This window comes from Vigna radiata, chromosome 11, assembly GCF_000741045.1.
Source record: "Vigna radiata var. radiata cultivar VC1973A chromosome 11, Vradiata_ver6, whole genome shotgun sequence".
In the NCBI taxonomy this organism is placed as follows: Eukaryota; Viridiplantae; Streptophyta; class Magnoliopsida; order Fabales; family Fabaceae; genus Vigna; species Vigna radiata.
The window spans coordinates 2,571,688-2,592,664 of record NC_028361.1 but is presented as its reverse complement, the minus strand read 5'-3'; the positions used below and the strand labels follow the sequence as shown (position 1 = coordinate 2,592,664).

Here is a 20,977-nt window from a genome sequence, read left to right as displayed (position 1 = left end):
AAAAAGTAGAGATAGTATATACAAAAAATTAATTGCTTTCGCACTGATTAAGAACTATAATTCTGTTTATTTAATATAAAGGATTTTATATATATATACATACATATATATATATATATATATATATATATATATAAAGTAATCCTCAAATTATATTTATTGATAATTATATGTTCAAATTTATAAATTAGATAAGATTGTTTTTTTTTAAATAGTAGTATCAAATAAGTTTAATCAATTAAAACTTGTTACAATATTTAGTTTTACATAATCTTTTTTCTTCTTATATTTGACTATAGAAAAAGAGAAATATTTATTTTTATCCGTAGTCTGAAAAGAGTTGCTCTATGTTATCTATTATTTAGAGTTTTAACAGTATATTTATTTTTTGAAATAATTTTTAAATAGTTTACACGTTACATAAAAAAAAGAAGAAATAAATGTGTTATCTTTATTCGTTAATAGATATAAAAAAATCTTAAATTACAAGTTAGTTTGATACTGAAGAAAAATATTTAGTTCTGAATAAATTTGGTTATATATTGTTTTTGGAGGACATAAGTTTTAATAATTGATTTAATAAATTACTTTATTTATATTATAATAATTTTCTCAATTTCATTAATTTGAAATCACTACCCATTTTGCAAGTAATTGTTTTTTTTTTTAAAGATAAGTTGCAGGATAGTAAGGATGCAATGGTTGTTTTGGAAACTAGTGAGCCTTCTGCACGAAGAGAATCGATTCTCGTATCCATAAAATTGGTTCTGATGCTGCATGGTGCGAAAGGTAATATCGTGATCTCACGTTGCAAGCACAAAATATCTTCACTTATATAAAGATGCACATACACTTGCAAATCCAGTTTTTCAAACAATTTACTGAAAGGAACAACCTATCCATTCGCAAATCCATCTGATTACACATTACATAAGCTTAAACAAATACATCCTAATTGATAATATATTGTCACATGTACAAATACTATTACCTCAAAGACATCAAATATACATAAAAGCTTTATTACAAAAATATCTCATCAAATAAATATATCAGTCATGTGTTACAACTTTATCACCATATCAAACTCATCTATGTTTATGACAACTTCTTTCAAATGATGTCATCATTGTACAACACGACTTAACCCCTTTGGTAATATTTTAAAGCAAATTAAATTAACCTCTTTCGTAAAAAAAAGTCTCTAAGATGACTAATTAATGCTAATTTAATTGGAAATCGTACAAACAAAAGAATTGACATTTGCTTTGTTCATCGTTGAATGAAAATCACCTAACTTAAGTAAGATTGTTTTTGCTTGAATGATAAGTTGTTGCTTAATATGATAAACAACAAAAATAATGTTATTTCTTTCTCACTTTTATTGAATGAAAATACATCACAAATCATGCAACAACTTTAAATTTCTTCAAATATGAAGATGCTCACATACAGAAGCAGTGAATATAGTTTTTCCACCGCTCTCACAAATCGGAGTAAATTGAATAACTAACAAAATATTTCCTTCAAAATAGATTCACATAGAATAAAACTAAAATACAATTTTTTTTTTTAATTTTACTCTCAAACATCAAAGGGAATGAATGAGGAAGAAAATTTGGCAACTTGTAGGAAGTTATTGTTATATTGTTTTCATTTTGTCCGATGTGATGATTGACATATTAAAATTTGTGCACATATATAGTTTAAATGAAAGGGTGGCTATATGAATTTATAATTAAGATTTAGAAACCCTGGTCGTGTTTGGCCTTGAGGTAGCTGTATATAAAGGTCCAAAAGTCGTGCATTAAAAGCCAACTTCCTCTTTTGTATTACATGGAAAGCCTTTCACTTGCAACAATGTCTACCCTCCCTACCACTCAAGGCAAAACAATCCCAGATGCCTCTGACTACAAGGGCCACCCCGCAGAGAGGTCCAAAACCGGTGGTTGGACTGCATCCGCCATGATATTAGGTCTCAAAAACCTATCTTTTTTATAAATAACACTTCAAAAACAAGCTCTCAATTGATTCCCATGTTGACATGTTTTATTTATATATATGTATGCATATCAGGAGGAGAAGTGATGGAGAGGTTGACAACACTGGGCATCGCCGTGAACTTGGTCACATATTTGACAGGGACCATGCATTTGGGTAATGCTGCCTCTGCCAACGTTGTAACCAACTTCTTGGGAACCTCCTTCATGCTCTGTCTGCTTGGCGGCTTCCTCGCCGATACTTTCCTAGGAAGGTCCGAACCCGCTTTATCCCAACACTTGCAACATTATAAACTTTTTTTTTTTCTTTTCTTTTTCATTTGATGGAAAAACCAAGATAAGCCAGATCTCTATTATTCTATTCAACTAATATTTTCTTAGTGTGCTGTCACCAAAGTATACGTAGTATATGGCTGTTAGTTCTTATTGGAATTTTCGTTTTCATTTTCCACAGATACCGCACCATCGCCATCTTCGCGGCAGTTCAAGCCACTGTAAGAAACGCCACAACTTTTCTTTTTCAATAGTAAAACTTACGATGCAGTGATGAAGAGAATCTATATTGGCTCGATCGACCGAACTGATATGAGTTTCTTTGATGATGTTTATAGGGTGTTTCGATATTGACGATATCAACCATAGTTCCCAGCCTGCACCCTCCGAAGTGCACGGAGGACACCGTGCCACCTTGCGTGAGAGCGAATGAGAAACAGTTAATGGTGCTGTATCTGGCGCTTTACGTAACGGCTCTTGGCACTGGTGGTTTGAAATCGAGTGTGTCAGGATTCGGTTCGGATCAGTTCGATGATTCGGACAAAGATGAGAAGAAGCAGATGATAAAGTTCTTTAACTGGTTCTACTTCTTCGTGAGCACAGGGTCTCTGATGGCAACGACGGTTCTTGTGTACGTGCAAGACAACGTAGGACGAGGATGGGGTTATGGTATCTGTGCGGGTGCGATTGTGGCTGCTCTTTTTGTGTTTTTGTCGGGTACGAGGAAGTACCGGTTCAAGAAACTCGTGGGGAGTCCACTCACTCAGTTTGCAGAAGTGTTTGTGGCTGCCATAAGGAAGAGGAAGTTGGAATTGCCCTCTGATTCAACGTTGCTCTTCAATGATTATGACACCAAGAAGCAGACCATGCCGCATAGCAAGCAGTTCCGGTAAAAAAAACTTTCACCAATCGCCATCTCTTTTAGATTGATAGATATTTTTCAATGATTCTCTTTATAATAGTATTAAATAACTTTGCTGGAGACACCTCCTGGAGTAAGCCTTTTGACTTTAGAGTAATCATCCCCTCACGATACGTCGTCAATCATTCTTCTAATTAAATGTAGATTGATTGATGTACAACTAAAGTTTTTCTTGCTCAATCTGAATCTTCTGTCTTTAATAAATTCCGAAGAAACTATTTGCATTTATAATATTCTGTTGTTCTGTGCAAGTTCTCGGTTTCATAGCTTGTTAACTTTATAATTAGCTAAAAGAAGTATTATTTTAATGGAGAAAGTTATTGTGTGTGTGTGTATAACTTGAAGATGGGAATATAAAGATATCAGGGAAAGGGATAAAAAGTAGATGATTAAAGTTAAAAAAATAGTGCAACAGATGCAATTAAGTGGTTTTGAAGGGTAGCTTAAAATATATAAATGAAGAAGACTTAGGAGGGTAGTTGGAATTGGTTGAAGCGTGAATGATTGGGGTAAGAATGGAGTAGATAAGAATGTAGAGCCAGATATGGAGGGCTAGTTGGCCATGAAAGGGAAAACCAATAAGTTATCTTGGCTCATTTGGTCTGTGGTCTGAAATGAAGTCCACCCCACCAGCTTGGAAGAGAAGAAATAAGTGTATGGTTTAGAATATTTTGATACTAAACGCAACATGATTGTCCACAAAAATTAGATTGCATTATAGGCAGAGGAATTAGAATCCAATCACCCCACGTAAGAAGAGTCATAGCAACGACAAGGTTATTGTTCAAAGTCCCACTAAACTAAAAATAACATGATATCACAGTGAGGAGAGAGCCTATATATTCTAGCCATGCCTCATTTGTGCTTCACTTCTCAGCGCTGTCTCTCACACTCTGCCACCTCTAACAGAGACAACACTATGTCTACGCTAAACCTCGCTCAACAATTAATGTCCCTGCTCACGTTCATGTCACACATTATTGTACTCTAATACTAAACTCGCATTTTATTCAAGACATGCAAACAGTGGAATAATAATTTAATGCAAACAGAGTACATCACAGGCTAACTATTTTAATGGTCATGCAGAGGCACGACCAATCGGATTTAGTTAAATAAAACGAGTTACGTTTTTTCCATGAATTTTGCTAAACTTGAATCCGGGCCGTTAATATTAATATTTATTTTTCGTTTGTTGATTGAGCAGTTTCTTGGACAAAGCTGCAATCGTGGATTCATCGGGTGGTGGAATGAAGAGAAAGTGGTATCTTTGCACCTTAACAGATGTGGAAGAAGTAAAATCGGTGATAAGAATGCTTCCCATATGGGCTACCACCATCATGTTTTGGACTATCCACGCTCAAATGACAACATTCTCGGTGTCACAAGCGACCACCATGGACCGTCACATAGGAAAAACATTTCAAATGCCCGCAGCATCGATAACAGTTTTCTTAATCGGAACAATTCTCCTAACGGTCCCATTTTACGACCGTTTCATTGTTCCGGTGGCAAGAAAAGTGCTGAAGAACCCACATGGGTTGACCCCTTTGCAACGCATAGGAGTTGGTTTGGTGTTCTCGGTGTTTGCCATGGTGGCAGGGGCACTGATAGAGATAAAGAGACTGAGATATGCAGAGTCACATGGTTTGGTAGATAAGACAAAAGCAAAGATCCCAATGACGGTGTTTTGGTTGATCCCACAAAATTTCTTTGTGGGGGTAGGGGAGGCCTTTATGTACATGGGACAGTTAGACTTTTTCCTTAGAGAGTGCCCGAAAGGGATGAAAACAATGAGCACAGGGTTGTTCCTGAGCACACTGTCTCTGGGTTTTTTCTTCAGCTCCTTGTTGGTGTCTATAGTGAACAAAATGACAGCACATGGTAGGCCATGGCTCGCAGATAATCTTAACAAAGGGAGGCTCTATGATTTTTACTGGCTTTTGGCTATACTCAGTGCCATAAATGTTATGTTTTACTTGGTTTTTGCTAAAGGGTACGTTTACAAGGAGAAGAGGCTTGCTGAGGAGGGCATAGAATTGGAAGAAACAGATGATGCTGCTTTTCATGGGCATTGAATCTTCTCCCACAAACATTTTCTTTTTTTCTTCTACGAAATTCTCCTGCTTGTATCAATATGCTAATCAAGTTTTCACATCTGGTTACCATATAAATAAGCTTGTAAGTTGTAACCATTTTGTATGTGTTTATACTGTGGAAAAGAAAAGGCAAATAAATTGAAATTATTTACTCCATGTTAACAAGGTTTGCTTCATCGATGTGATCCATGTCTTAATTATACGCACATGTTCCTTGCAAACATGACAGTTCAGTCCCACCAACATTTAACGTAGGACACATGCAATGGTTGGTGCTGACGAGCTTATACTTCATTAGTTATCATTAATCAGCTATCCCTTCAGACACGTCGCAAACCAACAAAGCTGAATATTTATCTATCTTTTTATACCTTTACATTTACTTTTTATTTTTTTCACTAATATTTTCTATATATTTCTAAAAAATTATTTTAACACACCTTTACACTTTGACATATTAGTTTTTATTTTTTCATCATAAAGAAACATATCAATTTGCTCTTTAAATTTAAATTATTCAAGTAATCTACTTTTAAAAATTAAAGTAGTTTTAATTTTTTTTTCAAACTCATGTTGGTTACGATTTAAAAAGCAATGTCAACGAAATAAGAACACTAAACCTACACTTAAATATATTTTCAACCTTTATTAATTTTTCATTTCTTAAATACTTTTTTAGTTTTCATCCTTAATCATATTCTATTAAATGATAATGTGTATACACTAGTTTTTTTCTTTTTACATATATAGACAAATTTCAGACATAAATTATAAAAATAGACATTAAAAAATATTACAAGAAATAGAAAAGTCATATAATTCTCAAACGACTTTAAATAAGAAGTTGTTTGCATCTAAACCACTTCGGCTCTGACACCATTAAAAAGTGAATTAAAAAGTGAAAGCTGAATACCCCTTATTTATTTATTAATTCATTTAATAACTCCTTTACATCGCTATTAGTATATGTAGATGGAATGGTTTGTAAAAGAAAATAATGATGAAGAAATAGCTCAAAAATTAAGCAAATCCTTTTATGAGGACATTATATACATCTTGTATTAATTATTATTTCTTAATTTGAATATAATAATATGTTATTCTTTCTCAAGGAGTGACATGAATTCCATTACATGAAACATCTTACATTTTGTCATCATATTTATTTTCTAACTCCATTTTGTCTTACTTATACTTAATTTTCCATGTCAATTGGTATATATGAAATAAAGAGAAACGTAACAAAACGCCTTTGGTGGTTTATTTCTACCAAAATGCAATCAATTAGCTAATAAATCAATAGCCATTGGGGGCGAGTGTAGCTATAACAGGATAAAGGGATATATCCTTACATTAGCTAATATGCCCAACTAATTACATACAACCAAAACAAAATCATATAAAAATAAAAATAAAAAAAAGGAAAAATTATGACATTCTAATGAAGAGATAACACCATGATCTTTGAAGCTGGATTTCCTCACTTTGTATATACGCACATCCAACACCAAGTAACAATTTCAATTTGAGATCACCAAATATTCGCATTTATCTTCGTGCAACAGTAGTAACATTGACCATGTATGTGGTTTAAATTCACAAAGCATCGTGGATAACAAATGGTAGAACTTAACTGTACTACCTTCCTCATTGTTCATATATCACCAACAAAGGATGACCATTTCAGCCATTTCTTCAATCCCACTCTCCCATTCTTGAAAAAACACACGGCATGCAATAACATTAAAGCTAAACTCCCCATTAGTTAATCTTCATGATATATCTGCAACATAAATACTGAGTTACATCTCAAGAGATCTACAAAGTGTCTCAGACATTATTGCAAGCAAAACAATGTTTTTTTAACAGAAAATGGGTACGAAGTTCAAATCAAACAACTTTGAAAATATGTAAAGTATAATGATAAGCATTAAACTCCATTTGATATATTCCACGATCATATAACATTTTCTTATATTTTTCTTCCTCTTCTGAAATGTATATGATATTAGATAAACTTAAATGAGGTAGTTTATCATTTATTTGAATTTTTATTATTACTTTTTAAATAATTAATTTTTTTTTATTTAATAAATCAGTGTTTAGAATTTATATTAACTAACTCCTTTATTCACGGAATTAGATATATTTTCAATATTTTTTGATTTCTACTATCAAATATATTTCTTTCAAATATATTTCTTTTTCAATTCATGAATTAATTGATTATATATATATTATATATATATATATATATATTTGATTATTGAATATGACGTCAAAACCTAAATAGAATAGAATAACTAATTGATTGATAATTTAAACATAGGGTTTATCATTAGTTATTCATAACATTAGAATGATAAATTTAATGGGAACTTATGATAAAAATTGCTAAAACATAAAACGTTAGGGTTTTTATTACTAAAATTTAGACTTGGTGTTAAGATATTAAAGTTTTTTATAAGTGATGTAAATGATAGAGTAAGAATTGGAAGTATATTGTTTAATATTTTTCATATTGATTTGATGCATGAAATCTAACCGAATGAAGTCTTTACGACATAATAATTTTATAAACTTTTATTGCTTTTTTAGTTTTAGATTTATTTCGTTTACATCAATAATTTTCATTTTTTTAAAGTTTTTAGCCTTAGTGAATAAACATAATTTTTTTACCAGTCCAAGTCACGTGGGAAACACTATCTAAACTTATCCATTTTATTATTTGTACGATTTGGTACACATGTCAATCTTGTAACAGCACGTATAATTGGGTGAAGCAGGTCAAGCTTCAACCTCTTAGAAACAAGCTTAGAAGCATGAGGATAAAAGAGACTAAAGGAGTGATTGAGTAGATCTCTCGAGTGGAGATCATGGTGAACTAGATTGGTAGAAATGGAGAAACATTATCCATTAGCCGAGTAGTGGAGACAATTTTGAGGTCGTTAACCGACGACTTTGAGAACATAGTTTGCATTACTGAAGAGTCCAAGGACTTATCAACGCTCTCAGTTGAAGAGCTTATCAGGTCACTTGAGACGCATGAGCAACAAAGAAGAAGAAGAATGAGGAGTCTCTTGAACAAGCACTTCAGCAAAGCAACCATAAAAGGAGAAGCTCAGAACACTCAAGGGAAAGGACGATATCAAGGAGGTAAAGGAAATGGTCTTGGTGGTAGAAGATGTGGAAGGAAGAATAGAAAAAATAGTCTAGCCAATAAAATTGGCAAGGAAGAGGTCAAGGTCCATGGAGAGGAGGTCGGTCGAGCAACTCAAATGTTGAGTGTTTCAAGTGTGGCAAGCATGATTATTATGCAAAAGAGTGTTACTTGGATAAGTGTTTCAATTGTGGTGAGGTTGGACAATTTGCAAAAGATTTCGGTCTAAGAATGGGAGACAAGAGAGACGACCAACCTTTCCACAAAAGATGTTGAAGAGGAAGCGAGGTTATTGATGATGATGGTACATAGCTCAAGTGTCAATAACAAGCAAGGGAAGAACTCGACTAGAAGGTTGAGTATCAAGAATAACTCAACAAGGCAAATAAGTAGCATTAAAAGGTCAACAAGACATTCAAATACATCAATGGTGCATTCAGATAGTAGTTTGATAAAGTGCATAGAGAGCTTAGATTGCTCAGTTAGAAATCCAGATAGCTCATTTAACTCGATCAAGCAAGTGGAATGCTCAGATATATCAGTAGAGCAGATGTAGCTCGAATAGCTCGATGGAGCATGTATATAGCTCAAATAAGTTCGTGGAGCATGTGGAAAGATCATATAGCTCGATGAGACATCTAGAAATCTTAGTGGTGTACAACTCGGATAGCTCGGACATGTGCGGAAACGAGCTTGTTATTCAAAGGTTAGAACTTGTAAAAGGTGACTTGCATCAAAGGACTAAAAAGGAGGTTAGAGGAAATGCAAAGTTACAAGGAAGCTTAGAAAGAAGAAACTAGACTTTGCATAAGCAACGTTTGAAACCAGTACAAGAAGTTTTAAGATTGCAAGAATAGTTGCAAGTCGAGAAGGATCTGAGAGTTGTATTAGAGGTGCAAGATGAGAAGTGGTGCCTTGCAATGGATGGAAAGATTGACGTGATTAAGTATAATAATAGTGAGATGGTCCAATTTCTCAAAAAGAGCTCAATCAATTGACAAAAACCTAATTATTAACAAGGCGGCCACAAAAACAATAAAGAATCGAACAAAAGACAAGTTAAAGTTAAGAAGAAGTCATCCAAAGAGAAGAGCAAATATGCCACTAAGATAGCAATAGCCTAGTCATCCAAAGAGAAGAGCAAATATGCCACTAAGATAGCAATAGCCTGATTAAGAACAAATCGATCACCCAGAATGAAGATAACATGTTAGCCATAATGAATGCAAAATTAGACATGAAGAAAGTGAAGAACCCGACTATCCATGAAAAAAGCAAGTGAGATGTGAGATGAGTTAGTACATGTGGGAAGCCAGGATAGAATAACTGAAATGATGAATAAAAGAAACATTTAAGTTTACACGGAGATTTTGTTAGATAAACTTAAATGAGGATAGTTGTGAAAATAGTGATTCTTAAAGATAATTATGGAATTCGATAAATTGTACTTTGATAGTAGTTGAATAGATGTATTTAAGTCTGGAAATTCATTAATAGTATTTTGATAGTAGTTGAGTAGATGTAAATTGTATTTTGGTAGTAGTTGTATTAAATGTATGTGCTTGAAAGACCAAGATAAAGGGCCTTTTGATATTATATGTATGACTCAAAGTTTCAGGCAAACAAATCATAATACTAAAGTTATTTAGAAAGACTTGTCAAAATATGAAACATTCCCATGTGTGAAACGTTACCTGAACCACGTTAAAATGCACCTAATGAATCGGCAGATTCTTCATTGATTTCACTAAATATATCAGGGCAACCGTCCCAGCTTCGAAGCTCTCTCGCTTCCCAGTATCCACCAATGTATCGAAAGGTTCCACTTTCACCTTCTCTTCGGAACCACCTAGGCTTCCAACCATTTTCTTGTATTTTCCTTGACTGTGGTTATATAAACAATGATCACCATCAATACACTGGCAGAATATCACTAGAACACAGATTACAACACAAACAGCTGATGCACAAACAAATCACAATTAGTAATATCTATAACTTTGTTTCTCTTCATTTTCATTTTATATTTTTCTCTTTCTTTCAATTACAAACTCAAAAGTTAGGGAGACAACTATGAACAGTTAAAAGGAAAAAACAAACGATGGAGTAGTCAATAGTTTAATATAGGTTAGAAACAAATGACAACTTCTTGGGTACTAAAAGCAAAACTTTATCGTTAGACGTGGAAATCGTTCTTTTAAAATCCTCCATAAAAAATTAAATTAATAATAACTAACTAATTTTGCACTCATTTATTTTAAATTAAACAACCTTTTTTTCACTTGTTTCTTAAGTCTTTCTCTTCTTTAATTTTCCAATCTCTATATTTATGGCATAAAATAAGGTTTCTATTCAGGAAAAAAATGTTGATTCTGAATTAAACCAGTTTAGAAATAGTAAAGAAACACATTTTAATTGAAAACTTATGCTCTCATTTAGTATGAACGGAAAAGAGTGAGAAAAAAACCACTCACTTTCCTTAATTTGATATGTATGAGCAAAGAAACATAAAAAAAATTGAAATTCACAAGTTCAGTTCTTCTTTTTCCAAAATAAAAAGAAAGAAAGAAAAAAAAAAAAAGTGATTTTAGATCTTAATGACTTAAAAACTCATTTTTGCACATTACCTCTTTTGTATCAAACATATTAATATAATATTATTTTTATTCAACAACTTATAAAATCATCTCCCTTTTACTTTCTCAACCAAAATAGGATCAGAACAAACAAACTTGGATAGATAAAAAACCTTAAAAAGATTTAAAAGAAGGCTTATCATATGTGTGTGTGTGTGTGTGTATATATATATATATATATATATATATATATATATATATATATAATTATGTTTTTATTTAATATTTTACAACTAATCGTAAAGGATCTAAGGATAATTGTATTTTATAGTTTCCTTTTATACAGATCTCTAAAAAAACAGAAAATGACATAACATTTTGTAATTATTACAAAAAGACAATGAAAACGGAATTTTGTGGTTAGAACTGAGCATTCCCTAAAATAACAAACAACAAGCAATACATCATCATTGATACAACATTCAGAAACACAAGAAAATAAAGTTATAATAATTTAAAGAAATAATACTTAAACACATATTACATTCATTTCACATACATTATACAAATAAAATAATCATGAAAAAAAAAAGTAAACTTTTATATTTATAAAGAAAAAAAAACAAAAGATAATATAATATAAAAGTTTGTTGTGTGTCATTACTCAACAATTTAATTAGATTTGCCGAGAACCACATCTAAATCCTGGAGTAACCTAAAAGAGGAATAAGAGGAGGAAAATGGGTGTTGAAAGGAGAAAAGAGAAGAGTTTGAGACATACCATTCTCTGACGCTTTTCCAGCCTTTGTTTCTCCAAATTAGCCTTGTCGTATTCCCCATTCTCTAGATGTCGTTGATCAGGTCTAAGCCTGGAATCCGTAGGCGGGAGATTCTCCTTTAATCCGTGATCAAATACCCGTGATCAGAAAAGGCTATAAAAAACCATAAGAGACGCATATATAAGAAGTGGAATGCATATCAAATAATGATATAATACATCATTATATACCTTCAGTCCCGGAGTAAGCTCATTCAGAGTCATGGCAAATGGTGTCAAATTATACCGACTCACATTTGGAGATGCCATCGTCCTTTTCCACAACAAAGATGCGTTTGCTGAATTCAAATCTTTAGGCTTCACATTTACATTACCACTCATATAGTACATGCTGTCATCCCACTTCCCAAACAATGTCGCAACTTTTTTCCCCGTTACATCTTCCACAAATCCATGTACCTAATTCAAACCGCGGTATACACACTGAATCACATGTTTACCAAAACTCACTCAATACATAATTTGGTACTTTGAAATTTGAACACATTAAAATAATAATATAACTTTTAAATTAAAATAATTCTAACATTAAAATTTAAATAAACAAAGACCGAAGTGAAAGAAATAATTTTTAAATATTATACATCCAATAACTTACTTGGCGAGGATTTCGGTCGAGTATCGTCTGCTCTTTGAACTTGAGTCTGCACGAATACTTCCGATTGCCACGTATATCCATGTTCCCATGATGATCACAGTATATTTTCCCAAGGATGAGATTATAGATCGTGGTGGTGACCTAACACAAGAAACAACAGCAACAATCAGAACATTAATTTAGAGAAAACATTACCATGGGATTTAAAGGTAGATGAGTAGTACAAGCGAGCTGATTGGCGGAAAATAATAGATTCTGATTTTACAATGCTTACCTTGCTCCACTGAAATATTTCACCATCATTGAACTCTAGGGTCAGAACACCGACTGGATCAAGCTGAATTGACCTTCCCCGAAACTTTGAATGGATGTTGCTGTCAGCCCAAAACTTCCATCCTCTACCTTCGCAGTGGCAGGCAATGAGTGTTGGATGATGGCTGACCTGTTTCAGACATAACGACTGAAGCATCAACAATATTCGCAAGTTGATGAATTCCTCATATTAATATACTAACATAAAAATACATACCAAGTTAAAGGCATTGTGCTCTATGTAATTTAAGCAATCACCATTAAATAGACTGAAATAAACGGCTTCACCTTCTACTTTTCTAATGCAAACAAGTTTAATTCGTGGGAAACTTTATTGATATTTTACTAGCCCAAAGAGATTCCAAAAGTAAATTTGACCTCATCCCATATTAGTCAGATTCCAATCTTGTATCTCTGCTTTAGTAAATTATAAGGAACTCACCTTCTCTGAAAAGAAGCGAATTCCTTTCTCCGGGTAATCAGCTTCGTAGGTTTCACCCAGTAAGGGATTGAAGGGTTTACAGTTACGACCTTCAGATGACGCATAACCCGAAACTGCAAAGGCAGCAACATACAGTGCCCGAAGAAGACCGTTTCCCTGAAAATACGTATTCAAAGGGGAAAACAATCAAATACAATAATATGATTGATTTCAACTTTGAAACATAGTATCGTTATTATTTTTCTCTACCACAAAAACACTCATTTGTGCCAAACAAGTTCCTAGAAATTATTATAGCATGGTTATTCCACTGTCAAATTTATGATTTGAACTTGAATCATATCATCATTGAGTGCACGCTCTGCATTGGATTAGCAACGCAGGTATTTCTCTTTTCAAAATCGAGTTTAACAAAAGACGCAGAAGATACTAGCTTCTGCAGGATCCAGATCCAAGGGTAACATACATGTTACCAAACATACAGTGGATTCTGCACAAAAAGATGTAAACTGGGAGTCTTTTGCTTACACTCTTATAAATAAAAAGAGAAAACTTAAGAAGAAAAATGACATTCTGAAATTCAACTCTTTCTAAACAACCAAATTACAATCAATTTTAATAATAAAATATGAAATTTGATAAATTATTACTATTATTATATAACAATATATTTGCTACATGAGTACTTGTAGAATGGTTGTAAGTATGGGTTTCAAGATATGGGTCCTCACTAGGAAATACGGTACGGGTAGAAATTTCCCCGAAGAGAAAAACAAATGTAGAGATTATTTTCCACTTTCTAATGATTTGGTCGAACAGGTAAGTATAAAGTGGTTTTATTTTCATATTATCTACCTGCTCACTCTATTAGAGCTCAACCAAGCACTCTCCAACGAGAAAGACAAAAATTCACTAAATATTGCTCCTAGCCAATCCTTAGAACAGAATAACTCATTACCCGAGCTTAGGGAAAAAATAATATAAAGGGCAGATTCACTACTTTGTTATGAGGCAACTGAGAAAAAATATTTATTTGTGATCAAACAAATTCACAGAAATTGTAAGGTATGATTAATTTACTACTGTCAAGTTATGATTTCCCCCTCTCTTCTGTGTGACCTAAAGTGAATGATTAGAACTATAAACATAAAAACAAAGAAGCTAAAGGAGTGCAGTAAGGTTACTTAATCTGCATATCTCAAGACATGGAAACAACACAAAAACATTCACGGATAGAGTTGGAAAGAGAAGTTCTAATAAAATCATCATGTCCTTTATCCAATACTAGTTTTAAATTTATATTGCAAACACTTCAACACCGGTGAGTGGCAAAAACAAGAGCAAGATGTATATCTTACTGATTTTCCGTACTCGTGAGCTAGATCCAGTAGATAAGAGTACTCCAAGTCCTCACAACATTTTTGTAGGGATGATATAGGCTCATTAAAGTATACCGGGAGACAAACTCTCGTGAGATCTTTTCCCACGTTGTCCTTGATCATTGACCAAAGACTAACACCCTTCTCTTTCTCAACAGGATCTGGAAGCTTTTTTCGTCTTGCTATCTGAGGGTGCTTATAATTACAAACCATTTTCTCAGGATAAATGTTCTCTGTATCAGTGAATTGCGTGCTGGCTTCCCTACACCTGTCCACTTCATTTATAGCTCTTTCTGACTCACACTTGCAATCAGGCTCCGTAAAACAGTCTATAGTATCATAATATGAGATTTCATCTTCATCTGATACTTCCTCCATCTCTTGTTTCTCAATATCATCAGATGATTCAGTTGTACTACATTCTGAAACCAAAAGGTTCATGTGAAAATAATAGTACATCTTGAAAGGACAAGTTCATAAATAATGAAGGTTGCAGATAGATTCATTGTAGACAAATTTAGCGAAAAACATGGACAGAGTGTCAATTCATACTTGTACACAGCGATGGTGCATATGATAATTCCAGAATCTAGCTAAGTGTGATAAATGAAATCAGCATGCTCAAGAAGAATAGTTTCTATTCTGGTTGAATGAATAAGGAAATCATGGATCCTCAAGTTCTCACAGTTGCCTCAACGGATAGAGGCATATGAGCTGGGACCATAAAAAATATTAATTTTTCTAATGGGTTGACTTTCGAAACAAAATTGTCATTTGAACCGAATCTAAAAGATGAGATAAAATAATGAATGATAAATTCTCTAGAGATCGGCATGAAGATGCTAGTAAAAATTCTATTGATTGAATTAAAACTCCACAACTTCGAAGAAAAAAAATATAAATACACAGGTCCATGTTCCAAGGTCATTTAGCCAAATAATTTTCATCATTCAAGAAACGGTTGCAATAACAAAATGATGTCAGCAATATTCCTCCTGTTCACATAAGACAGAACCATTGGTACCTGTGATAACTTTCAACACAACAAAGATTCCGCATACAAGCACATGCTCATTAAATCAAAGAAGAAAGACAAAAGTAACAGCATATGTATAAACAGAAAACATAAGTATATATTGCAGTACCACTATATTTTCCACGTCCAAGACTTGAAAACTCGTTCTTTGTTAACTGGTATTCACCATCGTGTATTGCAGTGGCCTCAGGTTCAGTATTAGCTGCCTGTTTATTATGATCAATAGAAAATTTGTTAAGTCACGCACCGTAAAGACCTTTCACATTCAAAAATTACACTAACACAGAAAACGGCAAACTGAGATGATAGTTGAATTGACATGTAAGTCCATGAATTACAATTACATTTCATAGTGAGGGAAGAGGCAGAAAACAATTGATGCCATCGACCAAAGTCACCGATGACATGACTCTTCTTAAAAGACATTGGAAAAACCCAACATGTCATGTGGTCTTCCAATTTTTATTTTATTTTTTTACTTGGTTCCTGATTGTATGATAACAATACTACTTAAGTTGAATTTGTACCAACTCAAATAGTCAGATAATTTCATCATAATTATCCAAGAGCGACATACCCCCTAATGATTCCATGTGTTTGACAGAACTAAGAAGCACAGCAATTATGATGAATAAAATATATGCATAAGAAATATAAAACTAGATAGCTAAAGTATTGAAAGTTTATGTACACACATTTAGTTAGAATTAGAAAAAGTGGTACGCGTGACAAGACAACAGTCTCCTTACATGAAAGATAGCTTCTAAAATATAATTGATGGTAAAGGAGACCGAAAAGAAACTTTTGGACATTAAACAAATATAATTCCTCGATTATTTTATCAAACTATGTACTCGACCATCCAAGCCGACCCGGTCATAAATTATAAAACAAAACAGCAGAAAACTTTAGAGATCAAATGACCTGGAATCGTTAAATTATTGCACAACTCATAATCTTTGACCACATTTAAAATGGTAGGGAGGGATGTGGTGGGGGAATAATAAAGTAATAAATACCCCACAGTTCTTTAAGCATTCAAACGAACCCAATATAGAGGAAGATAGTGACAAGCACTCCAGAGTAAAGGACAAGGTAAGAAATGACCTCCAATTGCCTTATTGTATCAAGCAGATTAGATCGTTCTTGACAAAGAACTTCAAGTTGTCCTTGCATTTCGGAGAACTCTGAGAGCATGATTTGTTCGCACTCCTTTACAAGGTTCTCACTGGTTCCCTCTTCAAGCAAGCGTGACTTAAGCCTGTCGGTTGACACGGATATATCATTGGGTGTAAGCAAGAGATGATCATTGAGGGCTTGATGAGGATACAGGCCACGTGTCGAAACCAATGCCTGTATCCACGCTACCCGATCATTCCTCGAATCAGTTCTCAGATGGAGAGTTTTCGTTGCTGTAAATATATAGAAACGCCTATCATCTGACTTGCTCTCTCTAAATGATGAAATCTGCTAAACATTCACGCAATGTAACTTCAATTTCAGTGCGCCAACAAACTCACTCTATCTAACTTTTCTTTTTATTGAAGAAGAACAAATAGGAGGGACAGAAATTACAGATAAGAAATAAAATTAAAATCATTAATAATAATATAAAAAAAGACATAACAAAGACTAAAATTGTAGAAAAAGAATAAATAGTGATATTAGTGTTCATTGAAAAAAGAAATACTATTAGAGAGTAAAACGAATAGTACAACAACAAAATCTAAATTATTACAAAGAAAAAATGGGAATAAACTTCCGAAGAAGACACAAGGGCAAACAAAAGGTAAAGACACTCCTACCACCTCAACCAAAAGAACGCAAAATTTTTGTAGTTAACGAAAGACTCTTATTAATAATCAGAAAATGCCACTGAACACACAGGCCATTCAGGTTTTGGTTCAAACCAGTGTACTATGTATATATTATAAAATAAAAATGAATTTGTAGAATAGCTCAAGAAACAAGGTAACAAAACATTATTTACAGCCTCTTACTTCCTTTGTTTTGTTTTTGCCCCTTTTATATAGGAGGAGAGAGCTGGCTTATTAATTAGAACAGCATAGGAGCGCCATACAAGTTTTTCCACTCTCCTCTAAACCAAAACCCACCAAGTCCCACACTCCATTTGTTAAAAATAAAAGTATTCTGATAAACCCAATACAACTGAGAAGCCTTTCTACTATTTGATAAGGTTGCATAAAGTAACATCTGAGTCATTCCAATTTACAAACCTAAACCCATGTCAGTCCAAGATCCCTAATTACCTGCCGTTGGATCATCCCACAGTTTGACATTTTTTATTCCCTATATTCCAATATAAAATGCCTCCTCCTTCTAGGCTTGCATTACCGTTGAGGCAAGCAAGGAGAAACCAAAAGTATGCCAACATTGCATTTTATCTCTCCAAACTTTTATAAGCTACAGGGACATGCTCTAGAAAAATGGAAAGAGGAAATAAAAAAACAATGAAAGACAAGTGAAAAACTTACAGGGAAAAATAGTAAAAGAATAATAGAATAAAAGGAAAAGGGCAAAAGACCCAGGTGTTAAGTGTTTCATGTTTTAAACTGAAATGGTAAAGGAGGTCAGGTAGAATTGGATGAAAAACAGGTGCCGAGAGGAAGCTAAATCGTAGAAATGCATCGGACCGCAAGTTAATACCTTACCTAGGGCTACGACGTAGTCTACCGTACCCTCGATGGCCACCTGTTGATGTGACCCACTCCACATTAACAACCAGTTTTTAAAACTACGCTGAACTGAAATACATCATCATCATATTCTAAGGATGATTAGAATAATTTCCACTCTCCAAGTAAACTTTTTTATTTTAGATAATAAATATTGAAATTAGATAGAGATTATTAACTGCAAACCTCTTGTTCCTTTCAATTCGCAACTAAACCCACCTAACAGAGAGCAAATCACAGTCACAGCCAACCATGGCCTAAACATGCAGATTTACACCATATTATTTCAATAGAAAAGAAATAAATAAATATATATATATATATATACATATATATATATATATATATATATAAAATTTCCTTTATAATGTAAAAAAAGAATCACATTCAGGTGAGTGAACAATTTTAATGGCAAACCTTGGTACTCATTAATCACATCACCAACAAAACTGAGGCACGGATAGAGGACATTTCACATATGTGAAATCGAAAATCGGAATGTCATTACTATATTTATATTTTCTTAAGTTATCTTTCAAGGAGTTAGTGTGGAAAAACACTGTAACTGAGGAGTCAGATCACACGAGCAATGCCTGCTATGATCCTTCATTGATTTTCAGGACCAGAGAGAAAAAAACAGAAACAAAAATCAACATTATAAGTATGTATAGAAGATTAAAGTTACCTTGAGATGGACTACACGGGAAGAGGAAGAAGTTTTGCGGTGTTTTCGTCGTGTGGCGGGGGCAACTCTGTCCACTCGTGCGAGTCGGTTGGTGGAAATCTCCCCGATGAAGCTAATGTCGTCCGAAGAAGTGAGGAGGTTGAGATTCTCCGGACATCTGATCTTGGCATAAGAGAGAACACCGTTCCTGAGGAGGAACCATCGGGATCTCCAGCCTTTGCCGTAATTGGTCCACTTGTAGAGAACGCCGGCCACCGTAGTCTCCCATCTTTGAGCAGCATTGCCCAGAGATCCCACTGCCGGGAAGCTCCTCGTTTGAAAAAGTCTGGCCGCCATCCGCTCCGGGGAATGGTTGCCGATTCCAGGACTCTCCAGAGAGATACAACACAGTTGGTGCATCTCTTTCACTCGCATTTTCTCTCCCTCAAAATACTTCTTCCTAACGCGAGGGTTCTACTAACATCTGAATTATCTTTTTCATTGATTTTGTGAAAGATAGCAAGGTTAGAAGAAAATTAAAAGGACATGGAAGGAGGTTGAGTGATAGATACATTAGTGTGAAAAAAGTGTGCAGAAGAAAAAAAAAAGCTTATAAATTTATTTGAAGAAAAGAATGAGATTTGTATATTCAAATGAATAAATTAATGTGTTGAAAAAGAGGACTGCAGGCAGGTATATATATTAGTTTGATTTGGCAAAGGCAAAGAGAAGGGGGCAAAGTAGTAATAAAGTGAAAACAAGAGGGTTTTTAAATCGAAAATGAAAAAGATAGGACTTGTATTTAAATTGAGAACAAACTAGTCCTAGTCCTCAACCACAACTAAAACAGATATTTGATTTTTCAATACTCACTTATGGAGAATTGAAATAATTATATTAATATATAAAAATGTGTTAGAAATTCGACGTCCATTATCGTAAAATCAAATTATAATATATAGGTAAAATACAAACAATTAAAATACAATTAAACTTAACCTCAATTCCTATTACTTTGAAATAGATACCTTATTTATAAATTTACTTACTTTGTGCATCTCCCCCTCCTCTTGGTGGCAGAGATTTTTTTTTTTATTTAAGGTCTCTCCTATTTCACGGAGTTGATAGATAAGCTTCAAATACAGGTGTCATTACATAAAGGGTCCAATTGTAAATATATATATATATATATATATATATATAACAAAAAAAAATTATTATTATTATAATAATGACTCCTTCCTTACAATATGCAGCATGCAGGTGATGCATGAGCTGTAGCTAGTTAGCGGCATCAGAAGTAGATAGCGAAAAGTAGCAGAGTTTATGATGCACATCTCATCTGGTACTTATTATTTGTGTATTGATTTGCAGTGGAATCTATGTTCAAACTGTACTATAGTAGCATATGGTCAAAGTTTTTGCACAAGTAGGAATTCAAACGCTGATTCAATAAGCCCTAGCTTATAGCTAGGCCACATATACTTTACAGTAATGCATAGATACATAGGGTCGTCAAAAGTTCTTCTTTTAGCTCTGGATATGCCTCAACTTCATTTACTTTGCTTTCTGCATCAATATCAGTATGCTTGTGAAAATGGAAAGCAAAACATCTTTTTTCAACCATGGAAACTTCTTCTAAGTGCTAATTAATGCCACCTAAGCCAAACAAAAATAATTAGTCAAACAAGAAACAAGACAGTTAGGAAGAGATTCATATTAGACTGTTTTTTAAGGTAAAAAATGAGAGAGTAGTATATGCACTGTGACATTGAGTGTTTCTTATTTCCAAAATGGTGAAAAAGATTCATAATTAACTTATTTTTTAACATTTTTAATATATATTTTTTATTACTAAAATGTATTGTTATATCATGTCATATTTATCTTAAATTTACTTATAAAGAGAGAAAATAAAATCGGAAAATTATGCGTACATTGCTTTTTATTTTTCACAAAGAAAAGGAATTAAAATATCATAA

At 33.4% G+C, this 20,977-nt stretch overlaps 2 protein-coding genes across 5 annotated transcripts; one reads left to right on the top strand and one right to left on the bottom strand.

Moving 5' to 3' along the window:
• The first annotated feature begins 1,786 nt into the window (after positions 1-1,786).
• On the top strand, positions 1,787-5,470 carry LOC106778105 (protein NRT1/ PTR FAMILY 6.3). The gene is made up of 5 exons (XM_014666020.2): positions 1,787-1,975; positions 2,077-2,254; positions 2,455-2,494; positions 2,612-3,162; positions 4,403-5,470. Exons 1-5 carry the CDS (start codon positions 1,837-1,839, stop codon positions 5,271-5,273), a joined length of 1,779 nt encoding a protein of 592 aa, XP_014521506.2. The 5' UTR covers positions 1,787-1,836; the 3' UTR covers positions 5,274-5,470.
• A 1,063-nt stretch (positions 5,471-6,533) lies between these two features.
• Positions 6,534-19,661, bottom strand: LOC106777780 (oxysterol-binding protein-related protein 2A). 4 transcript variants are annotated; one of them, XM_014665531.2, is made up of 11 exons: positions 19,017-19,659; positions 16,743-17,105; positions 15,745-15,841; positions 14,579-15,021; positions 13,221-13,376; positions 12,741-12,908; positions 12,467-12,607; positions 12,040-12,267; positions 11,812-11,925; positions 10,149-10,338; positions 6,534-7,077 (listed from the first exon to the last, which is right to left on the bottom strand). In XM_014665531.2, exons 1-10 carry the CDS (start codon positions 19,428-19,430, stop codon positions 10,159-10,161), a joined length of 2,304 nt encoding a protein of 767 aa, XP_014521017.1. In that variant the 5' UTR covers positions 19,431-19,659; the 3' UTR covers positions 6,534-7,077; positions 10,149-10,158. The 4 variants fall into 4 exon arrangements, 3 of the variants coding, with proteins under 3 accessions (XP_014521017.1, XP_014521018.1, XP_022643161.1); XM_014665532.2 differs by having other exon boundaries at positions 16,743-17,102; positions 19,017-19,658; XR_002670040.1 differs by lacking the exon at positions 6,534-7,077 and having other exon boundaries at positions 10,314-10,338; positions 11,812-11,962; positions 19,017-19,661.
• Between the last annotated feature and the right edge of the window lie 1,316 nt (positions 19,662-20,977).